General features: G+C 42.9%; 1 protein-coding gene across 1 annotated transcript; it reads left to right on the top strand.

Annotated features, from left to right (window-relative positions):
• Positions 1 to 1,856: 1,856 nt before the first annotated feature.
• On the top strand, positions 1,857 to 10,571 carry LOC131931198 (uncharacterized; the record flags this gene model as incomplete). Its single annotated transcript, XM_059287906.1, is given in 11 exon segments — positions 1,857 to 1,940; positions 3,831 to 4,052; positions 4,613 to 4,634; positions 4,849 to 5,049; positions 5,051 to 5,092; positions 6,787 to 6,897; positions 7,329 to 7,458; positions 8,673 to 8,835; positions 9,018 to 9,060; positions 9,062 to 9,209; positions 10,006 to 10,571. Coding segments are annotated over 11 exon segments (1,318 nt in total), but the record flags the coding sequence as incomplete, so codon positions are not given.
• Positions 10,572 to 12,143: the final 1,572 nt, after the last annotated feature.

Here is a 12,143-nt window from a genome sequence, read left to right as displayed (position 1 = left end):
ATCGTTTAAACATCCGCCAGACAAAACGCCAGCCCCCCCCCCCCCCCACACACACACACACGTCATATCTTAGCATAACATTCCTTATAATATTTTCTGAGATTGGTCAAAATTGAGTTTATTAATTTCTATTACAATTTACAAAGCGATCTTTCAGAAACGCGAAAAAAAAGTTTACAATACAATTACTAATATTTCATTTTAAAAATGCAAAATTGTATTGTCGCACATGCTGACCCCTCCCCCTCCCCTCCACCCTCTTTCAGTCGTCATACACCTCCTCTAAAGTCTGAACCTCTCATAATTCTACAGGGGGGGGGGGCGCTTGCCAATTCCTGAAATAACCGTCGAACCCTCCTCCCCTCCCAAGATCAGTGTTTCTTCCAGACTTTTTTCTCCGGGGGGGGGGGGGCACTTGATGTTTTTTTTTTGGGGGGGGGGGGGGCGGACACTGGTAAAAGTATATATTATCTATATAAATTCCATTTCGTTCGGGGGGCGAAGAGATGCCTGGAAGAATATCTGCCAAGATATGTGTATCTATGCAGTTATGTAACACATCTGTGATCATAACCGTTGAACCCTCCTCTCGCCCCCCCCCCCCCCTCCCAAGATATGTGTATCTATGCAGTTATGTAACACATCTGTGATCATCCGTGACGAGGCACTGAGGCGTAGCATCCCTTTTCTGCACGATAACCCTTCAGCTTCAGACTTTGGTCTTAGTAAAAAAAAAAAAAAGGCCTGTTACATCCTAACACTCTAAGCACAGTATTATTCTATTGTGGTTATTCTGCTGCTAGTGTAAGCGTAGGAGTTAAAACTTTAGGTGTAGGGTCAAGATTGAGGTGTTAGTCACGATCTTATGTCAGGTTTTCATTAGGCTGAAAACGAAACGAGAAAAAATAAATACCCAGAAAGTATTGAATAAGGCCGGACTAGATTTTTATAAGCACCGGCTTTTCCCGATTCACTTTCTTAAGCCTGTATGTGGTATAGACTGCATTAATCAGTGTAGTAAAAGTTGAAAGGAGGGGGGGGGGGGTGTAAATAGTTATTGAGTGTGGGGTGTGAATTTTTAAAAAAATGCGATTTGATGAAAGAATGAGCTTTAAACATCGACCAAATAAACATGACTTTATAGACTTACTTTATGGGCTACAGATATTATAAGTTACGAGCCGACCCGCAGCGTATCATACGCCGCTATTTAGTTGTTTTATTTTCTACTTTTCAGTAATTCATAAATTATTGAATTCGACACTACCAGTGCTGCGACTAAAATATTTGTTTTAAAACACTATCAGTAGCTCATGAAGGACGATACCCCCCCCCCATCCTCTCCCCCCCCCCACCCTCGTGAAAGCAACCTCCTCTTTGTTACCTCCCCTAAGTTTCAAATCGTTTTAAAAAACTAAATTATCTACCCCTAATAGCCGTCACTAATTCCACCGGCTCTACTATTGTAAACATTTGTCGTGAACCACAGCTCACCAGACAGCGGCGGGGGTGGGTGGGGGGGGTTAAAAGTGGTAGCTATGTCTAGAGAGCGAGGTAGGAACGGCTAAGCCTTACGTGGTGGTGTCTCGCATGGTCCCCCACGTAGAGAATTATATATTTAGAAGATTACATTTCTGTTTCTGGTCCGCTACATCTACTCAATAATGTGAATTTTGACAGAATAGAGCGAATTGTGACTAAATAATGTGACTTGTGACAGAATAATGTGAAATGTGACAGAATAATGTGAATTGTGACAGAATAGTGTGAATTATTGTGACTAAATAATGTGAATTGTGACAGAATAATGTGAATTGTGACTAAATAAACTGATATCAATCTTGTTACCTGGCCAGGTTTCGTGTGGTTGGTGCTGGCAACCTTTACCCCTACAGGGTGTCTGTCGACCAGCATCCGATGACGGTGGTATCCACAGATGGGTAAGTCATTTAGTTGTATCCAGTGATTGATAGGTCATAGGGTTGTATCCACCAATGGATAAGTCATACGGTGGTATCCACGGATGGGTGAGTCATACGGTTGTATCCACGGATGGGTAAGTCATACGGTTGTATCCACGGATGGGTAAGTCATACGGTTGTATCCATGGATGGGTTAGTCGTATAGTTGTATCCACGGATGGGTAAGTCATTTAGTTGTATCCACGGATGGGTAAGTCATGTAGTTGTATCCACAGATGGGTATGTAATACGGTTGTATCCACGGATGGGTAAGTCATACGGTTGTATCCACGGATGGGTAAGTCATACGGTTGTATCCACGGATGGGTAAGTCATATAGTTGTATCCACGGATGGGTAAGTCTTACGGTTGTATCCACGGATGGGTAAGTCATACGGTTGTATCCACGGATGGGTAAGTCATATGGTTGTATCCACGGATGGATAAGTCATACGGTTGTATCCACGGATGGGTAAGTCATACGGTTGTATCCACGGATGGGTAAGTCATATAGTTGTATCCACAGATGGGTAAGTCATACAGGTGTATCCGCTGACGGATAAGTCATACGGTTGTATCCATGGATGGTTAGTCATATAGCTGTATCCACGGATGGGTAAGTCATACAGGTGTATCCGCTGACGGACAAGTCATACGGTTGTATCCACGGATGGTAAGTCATATAGTTGTATCCACGGATGGGTAAGTCATATAGTTGTATCCACGGATGGGTAAGTCATATAGTTGTATCCACGGATGGGTAAGTCATATAGCTGTATCCAGTGATTGATAGGTCATAGGGTTGTATCCACGGATGGGTAAGTCATATAGTTGTATCCACGGATGGGTAAGTCATATAGCTGTATCCAGTGATTGATAGGTCATAGGGTTGTATCCACGGATGGGTAAGTCATATAGTTGTATCCACGGATGGGTAAGTCATATAGCTGTATCCACGGATGGGTAAGTCATATAGTTGTATCCACGGATGGGTAAGTCATATAGTTGTATCCACGGATGGGTAAGTCATATAGTTGTATCCACGGATGGGTAAGTCATACGGTTGTATCCACGGATGGGTAAGTCATACGGTTGTATCCACGGATGGGTAAGTCATATGGTTGTATCCACGGATGGATAAGTCATACGGTTGTATCCACGGATGGGTAAGTCATACGGTTGTATCCACGGATGGGTAAGTCATATAGTTGTATCCACGGATGGGTAAGTCATATAGTTGTATCCATGGATGGGGTAAGTCGTATAGTTGTATCCACGGATGGGTAAGTCAAAATAGTTGTATCCACGGATGGAATAAGTCATACGGTTGTATCCACGGATGGGTAAGTCCATACGGTTGTATCCACGGATGGGTAAGTCATATAGTTGTATCCACGGATGGGTAAGTCATATAGTTGTATCCACGGGATGGGTAAGTCATATAGTTGTATCCACGGATGTGTAAGTCATACGGTTGTATCAACGGATGTGTAAGTCATACGGTTGTATCCACGGATGGGTAAGTCATACGGTTGTATCCACGGATGGGTATGTCATACACGTGTATCCACTGACGGATAAGTCATACGGCTGTATCCACCAATGGATAAGTCATACACTCACGCTATATTAATTTTCTTACTTCAATTAAGTCCAAGCAACCTGAGTCTTCTATTCGGTTAGAGGGGGGGGGAGTAAAGCTAATATTTTATCTAAAAAGCGGGAGTTAGCTCCCCTAAAAACTTTCTCGTACATGCGTGTATGCAACAGTAGGGTTGGACTGGCTCTTCCAGTGGAATCGGTTTGTAGTTCTTATTACTCTTCGAATATTTTCCACCCAAAAAAAAATGTAGACTATGTTTGTTCCAGAAACGAGTTCGAGGCAGTTCCTGTAGAGTCTTTCATCATCAACCCTGGGGAGCGATACGATTTTGTCGTCACAGCCAATCAGAGTGTCGAAAATTATTGGATAAGGGCGGAAACTCTGGAGGTGAACGTGCAGAACCACGTGGCCGAAGCTATTCTTAGATACAACGGCGCGCCGGTCGCTGAGCCAAAAACCGTGAGGAAACGGTGCTCGCAGGACGACAGGTTCGTTTTTAAGAGTTTCTTTCAGGCATCTCTTCCAGAGTTTCCTCCAGGCATCTCTTCGGGGGCGGTGCCCACCCCCCCCCCCCCCGCAAAGAAAGTCTACCGCCTCCCCGAACGAAATGGAATTTATATAGAAAATACATACTTTTGACAGTGTCCGCCCCCCCCCCCCCCCCACCCCCGAAAATTGTTGTCCGCCCCCCCCCCCCCGAAAATTTCAAGTGCACCCCCGGAGAAAAAAGTCTGGAAGAAACACTGATCTCTTCGGAGCCCCCCCCCCTCCTTTCTTCTCCCCCCCCCCCCCCCCCCCCCGAAGAGCGGCTAGGTTACAATTGCCATTGTGTAACAATTCTTGTCTGCTATCAATAAATAAATCTTCACCGCCCATATCCCATAAATCTTCACCAAATGTCTTAAACTGTGCGTATCCTTGTCTAAAACCAGATGCCTTGTCTTAAACTGCCCATTTCCTAAACCATAACCAGATATCTCAAACTGACCATATTCCTAAATCATCACCAAATGTCCTTAAACTGCCCTTATTCCTAAATCTTCACCAGATGTCTAGTCTTAAACTGCCCATATTCCTAAAACTTCACCAGATGTCTAGTCTTAAACTGGCCATATTCCTACTTTTTCACCAGATGTCTAGTCTTAAACTGCCCATATTCCTAAATCATCACCAAATGTCTTAAACTGCCCATATTCCTAAATCTTCACCAGATGTCTTAAACTGCCCATATTCCTAAATCATCACCAAATGTCTTAACTGCCCATATTCCTAAATCTTCACCAGATGTCTAGTCTTAAACTGCCCATATTCCTAAAACTTCACCAGATGTCTAGTCTTAAACTGCCCCTACACTACTACCCCGCTGAAACCTATACAGACTGCAAGCCTTTAAGCGAGGTCAATGCCCTACAGGACATTGACAACGATATCCGGGCATCTTCTGAAGACGTCGAGGAAATTTTTCTCAACTTCGCTTTTCCTGGAAACTACATGGACGCCTGGCTCGGTGAATGGACGACATTTTAAAGTAAAGAGATATTTAATTATAGCTTCTTTAACATTTTTGTTTACTGGTCTACAATATTTATGTAGCCAGAAAAAAATGTTAGTTTTCGAGCCAAATCTTTATTCAACAATTTGTTTGGACTTGTTGAAGTCAACTTTCAAACCTTTGTAAATAAATAAAAATGGTAACTGAAATGAGTTTTTATACAAATAGTAATTTTACGGGTAGGGTTAGTATTATCACTAATTAAAGACAATTATATGTATGATGAACTTCTCAACCCAAGCTCTTCGTCAGTGTATCAGTGTGGGCAAAGACTTGACAAACATTTCTAAGTACTTTTCGGGTTGTGTTAAGCTGATATTATGAGCGATGTTCTAAAATGTGATCTTAACCTGAGTTCGATCAAACCCCAGAGGTTCGGTGAGTCAGTTTCAATAGTTCGGCGGAGGTCATATCCGTCTCATATGATTCTCGATCGAATTTTTGTCAGTGCCGACGATAGAGCTATTTAAAAAACGGTTCAGTGAATGCGCATATGGAACTCATGAGGTTTGGTACCTTCAAAATGATTAAGTATAACTGCTATAAAATAAAGAAAACGTCATTATTAAGTTGAACGCGAATGTATATTCATCTTTTATAGCGCTGGTACGAATGAACCCAATACTCTGATTAGATGCTTCTGCCTTGTTCCTGAAAAGCATCACAATTCATGTTAATTATATTTTAATGGATTTTTTTTTTCAAAAAGTTGGAAGGGTTTCTGAGTGCTATCATACTGGGCGTGACCATTTTTTTAAAAATCCCCTGTGCCATTCCTAGTTTCTATTGCATTCATGAACAACGAGGCGATTGCCCGAATCGGGGAAAACTCACCATCCTATTCCCCAGTATGCGTATAGCTTGCTGTTTTCTAAATGCCGTCCGTGTCAACTCTAACCCTACCCCCATGACAACCCCTAACCCTACCCCATGACAACCCTACCCCGTTACAAACCTACCCGTGACAACCATAACCCTACCACATGACAACCCTACCCCAGACAACCCTTACCCTACCCCGTGACAACCCTCCCCCTACCCCATAACAACCCTAACCCTAACCCTACCCCAATGACAACCTTACCCCATGACAATCCTAACCCATGACAACCCTACCCAAATGACAACTGACCCCATGACAACCCTAACCCTACCCCAGACAACCCAAAACCCTACCACCCCATAACAACCCTACCCCATATCAACCCTACCCCTACCCAATGACAACCTTATCCATGACAACTGACCCCAGACAACCCAAACCTTACCACCCCATAACAACCCTACCCCATAACAACCCTAACCCTAACCCTACCCATGTTTTTCTAGATGCCTCCCATGACAACCCTAACCCTACCCCATAACAACCATACCCCATGACAACCCTACCCCATGACAACCCTAACCCATGACAACCCTACCCCAGACAACCCTTACCCTACCCCGTGACAACCCTCCCCCTACCCCATAACAACCCTAACCCTACCCCATGACAACCTTACCCATGACAATCCTAACCCATGACAACCCTACCCAAATGACAACTGACCCCATGACAACCCTAACCCTACCCCATAACAACCCTACCCCATGACAACCCTACCCCATGACAACCCTACCCCATGACAACCCTACCCCATAACAACCCTAACCCTACCATGTTTATCTAGATGCCGCCCGTGTCAGCCCTCACCCAGCCCACACAAATCAACACACAATGTGACCTACAAGACTGCGGAGAAGACAAGTTGTGTGAGTGCACCCACACAATCGACCTACACGTACGTTGCCACTTTTATCAAAACTAATCTATCAAAGGAGTTTTTAAAAACCACATTAATTCACGATCAAAACACAAGGTTCAATGAGAAACACATTTCAACAATCCACACATCCTGGAATGTAAGAGGTTACCAAGAGGATTACCACATAAGTGTGGACATAGTTGCACTGGCAAGTGTAAGCAGTATACACTGGTACAAACAGGATATACTTACATAGTGTCATTGTCTATGATAGTATTTGCTGTTATTAGTTGTGTATGTATTTCTGTTGTTTTATACAACTCAAACTGGATAAAACAATCTAGCACACCCAGCGCATATATATATAATATATATATTATATATATATATATATATATATATATATATATATATATATATATATATATGCATGCCTATATCCCTATATCCTTACATTCTATTTTCAGCATAATAAAGTTTACCAGATGGTATTTTTAGATCTGGGTACAGGAAAAGGCTGGGCTCATCCTATTCATTTGCACGGCCATGATTTTTATATTGTCAAAATGGGTTACCCTATCTATAATCAAACAACGGGTAAGACCACTTGTGTTTGTTTGTTGTGAAAAAGCCTGGAATTGTGAACTTAAAATACCTGCTGGGTTAGTTTGTTGAATGGTAGAGCTCACAGTCTTGATCAGTGTTTCTTCCAGATTTTTTTCTGCATAGGGGTGGGGGGGGGGGGGCAATTGAGAATTCGGGGGGGGGGAGGACACCGGTAAAAGTATTAATTTTCTATATAAGTTTCCGTTTCGTTCGGGGGGGGGGGGGGTGAGGTGGACTTTCTTTGGTGGGGGGGGGGGGGGGGTCCGAAGAGATGCCTGGAAGAAACACTGGTCTTGACGGCGGGTGAGTGGAGTTGAAAGTAACTCGGTGCTTGGAATAGTTTTGGGGAATTTCTCTGCGAATGTAACCTTCTGCGCCAAAGTGTTCCTACACTTAACAATAAATACATACTGAAATAATAACATACAGAGGTGAAAATTCAAATTCTTGCGTGTGGGCGGGGGTGTTTTGGTGAGTCATAGATGCAGTGATTCTTCCAAGGATCTCTCCTGGGGTGGGGGGGGGGGTGTTCAGACGAAATTGAAAAGAGTAAAATTTAAATAGAAATTACGGACCACATTTCTCGGAGTCCCCCCCCCCCGAAGAAAATCTACCACCCCCCACCCCCAGAACGAAAAGGAATTTATAAAAATTTAGAAAAACATCTACTTTTACTAGTGCTCGCCCCCCCCCCCCCCCGAAAATGTTGTCCGCCCCCCACCCGAAAATATCAAGTGCCCCCCCCCCCCACCCCCCCCCCCCGGAGAAAAAAATTCTGGAAAAAAACACTGCCTTTAAGGGGGTGGGCTCATGTAATAGAAAAAAATACTAATACTTTTAATACTAGACAGGAAACATGTATTTCTTTACAGCTTTTATTGGGTACATTAGCCTGTGTTTCCATTAAAAACTTATGGGTGGGGAAATTTGGTAACCATGACATCAGCGCCGTCTTGAAAAATTAACATATTCGTAGGATATCCAGAGTTCAGAGTTTTACATTTGAAGCCCCTTAAAGTATGAATTCATAATTAATATAGTTTTAAGTATTGTTATAATTTTTAACTGCAGATCTTCAAATCAACTAATTGTGAATTTTCAAATTTTTGGGTCTGGTAAAAAAACAAAATTGTAGAACACAAGTTTTAGTTGTTTGTTTTCTTTTTACCGGAACAAAAATTTAGAAAATAATTTACATTTTGTAGGTAAACTAATGGGAGATAACCCCGACATTGACTGTGGTAAAAACAAACCGAGTTATTGCAACGCCGCGAGATGGGCCAACAGCTCATGGGGAGGTAACAACGTCCCGGAGCTGAAGTTGGATCGTCCTATAATGAAAGACACAGTTATCGTTCCTACCGGCGGGTTCGTTTTGTAAATACTATTTGGTTTAGATATTACAAATAATAAACTTCTTTTTTTAAAAAAATACCTACCAAAGTTTGACAACTGTGTGTGTACAAAAGTTGAGTAACTATCCTTAAACTATCCCTAGACTTTGTTTTTTTTAAAAAATGTAACATAGTTCCCATGCATCCATTTACCAGGTACGTTGTTGTACGGATAAGGGCCGACAACCCAGGACTTTGGGATCATGCACTGTCACATCGAGCTCCACAACACAGACGGTATGGCCGTTCTGTTCAACGAATCTTTCTCCAAGCACCCACAGCCGCCACCAGGCTTCCCTACCTGCGGGGACTTCACACTGGACAAGACATCTGGCTCAGAGAGCCAAGGTATTGGACACTCACCTTCAATCTTAAGCCTTGGGTTGGTTCCTATCCTGATGTTATCCTTTCGTACCCAACAACCGAGTGTGAGAGACGTTGAGGCGCCACTGTTGCCTCCTTCACAATACCATGTCATATGTCCCGGTCCTCTGCTGTCTATAGTGAGTCTGTAAAGGAAGTATTGTCCAGGTGCTTGATGACCTAGCGGTAGAGAGCTAGATTGCTAACCCGAAAGTCTCGAGTTCGAATCCGAGTTCAAATCGGTAGATTGTCCCTGAGTCCACCCAGCTCCGATGGGTACCTAACACGTTAGGTGTGTCTTGGGCATGACCGGGAAAAGGTGATGAGTCATTGATGTCATCCAGCCATCTCTTGTGTCTACCTCACCCCCCCCCTCAATCAGGACCGTCCCTAGCAGTATTGCCTTCCTACACATACATTAACGAACCCGGTGTGTTGTTTATCATAGCGCTGGCATAGCAACTATGACATCACGTGCACTCCGTACCTGTTCAATGTGGAAGGCTGATATGAAATAAAAATTTGTTTTTGTGTGTGCAGTGGCATAGGCAGTGTGTGTGTGTGGTGTGAGAGAGAGAGAGAGAGAGAGAGAGAGAGAGAGAGAGAGAGAGAGAGAGAGAGAGAGAGAGTATGTGTGTTGTAGCGCCTCACCCCTTTTTTCACATTAATTCTCCACAATTACAAAGGACACTATGTAATGAATCTATTGACAACATACGCTCATGTCGACTTAGATGCTTACAATTTCAAACATTTTAACAAACTTTATTTGTATTTTCAGACTTAAAGCCCACGATCATTGGACTTACAATATTACTTGCTGTTGCGATTCTATTCATCGTTTTATTATTGATCTGTTTGGTGAACATATGGCGACAAAAGAAAGCCCTACAAAATCCAGATGGCGAAATGTCTTCTTTAACCATGACCTAACATCAGATTTTCTTAAAAACTATATTTATATATTCAATTCAATCAACTTACAAATACAACGCAAATTTTTACAAAGCTGTGTTTAAATTTTAAAGACGGTATGGATATCTTACGTATTGAGGTATTCTTTCCAGACCTGACGACCAATGGGGCAGATGAAGTAGAGCCCATCTGAGTTTTTTTTTTAAACTCAATGTATGAAGTTTTTGTGATAATCTTTACTTTTCTCGATTCGCGTCAGGTAACCTTCACATTGGTGTGACCTCAGGGAAATCTTACCAAGTCGAGTCTGAAAACATAAACCCACGACTTTTGAATATGCTACTGTGTGCTCTATTGCCACGCCCCACCGTTCTATCCGTCACAGTGTAATGACCTACACATTACATTTAAATATTGAATCTTCTCCCCCCCTCCAACAAAAAAGATTGTTATCCCCCCCCCCACATACACACACATGTGACCTACACATTAAATTTAAAGATTAAATCTACACCCCCTCCCTCTCCAAAAAAAATGTTAACCCCCCCCCCAACCGTTATATCTTTCACAATATAGTGACCTACATATTACATCTAAATATTAAATCTACCCACCCCCATCAAAAAAGTTTACCCCCCCACCACACACACACCTCACAGTATAGTGACCTACACATTAAATTTAAGTATTAAATCTACCCCCCCCCCCCTCCTCCAACAAATAACCCCCCCCCCGCCATCATTCCCCTCCCTAGCACCCAGAGGCTTAGCGACCCTTCCCGGCGCCCGGGGACAAACTTTCGATTTGCACCCCCCCTCGAACTTTTCATTTGCACCCCCCTCATACTTTCGATTTGCACCCCCCTCAACCTTTCAATTTGGCGCCCCCCCCCCCCTAAGGTCGTCGCCCGGGGACATATGTCCCCCCCCCCCCGCCCCACACCCCCCTCGCAACGCCTCTGCTAGCACCCCTTTATGCTTCGCCTTTCAGATCAGTCTACTTAACTAATTAATTTTTTATTCTTATTTCCAATGCTCTTATTTTTCTCCGAACCTAGAAGCTAGTTATATTCTAGACATTTACTTCAATCAAAATACCTGTTTATGGGTTTATAGGGGTCATGCATAAATGACGTCACACTAATTAATTTTTTATTCTTATTTCCAATGCTCTTATTTTTCTCCGAACCTAGAAGTTAGTTATATTCTAGACATTTACTTCAATCAAAATACCTGTTTATGGGTTTATAGGGGTCATGCATAAATGACGTCACACTCGTAGGGGGGAGGGGGGGGGGGTTTCGTAATTTTGTGACGATGTGTGATGAGGGGAGGGGGGGGGGGGGGGTTCAGATGTTGCGACGTCACACTTTTGCATTATAAAAAAAGGAATGTTAGGAAACAAATTTTAGACGTTATTTCGCGTTTTAGATAACCGTTTTAATAAATTGTAATAGTTTAGACAAGATTTTAGAAAAATATCGATGTTTAAAAAAAATTCAACTGCAATTTTGAGGGGGTTGTAGGTTGAGGTGTGACGTCATTTTAGGGGGGGGTCTGGCTTTTTGTGACGACGTGTGACGGAGGGGAGGGGGGGGGGGGGGTAAAAATCGTCAAAAAAAGCGTGACGTCATTTATGGATGACCCCAAAGCCAAATCATTAACTTAATTTTGTCGCACTGCTAATGCATACGTTAATAAATTAACTAGTTATTGATTAGTTACTATAAAAACTTACTTCAAGATTAGGCTAGTATATTCAATAAAAATTGGGAGATAACTGGATTAAATATTAAGGATTCTTTCGATCACTCGATGAGAAGGAGACAAGTGAACTGTGGCCAGTGGCGTAGGCAGAAGGGGGGGGGTTAGGGGGGGGCATAACCCCCCTCCCATAGATCCCTCGGTATATATATAAAGTATGAGGGGGGGAGCAAATCGAAAGTTTGAGGGGGGTGCAAATCAAAAGTCTGAGGGGGGGAAGGGGGGGGGGTGCAAATTGAAA

This window comes from Physella acuta, unplaced genomic scaffold, assembly GCF_028476545.2.
Source record: "Physella acuta isolate Inbredline_101_S28 unplaced genomic scaffold, ASM2847654v3 ptg001912l, whole genome shotgun sequence".
Lineage (NCBI taxonomy): Eukaryota > Metazoa > Mollusca > Gastropoda > Physidae > Physella > Physella acuta.
This window is presented reverse-complemented; position numbering and strand designations above follow the sequence as displayed.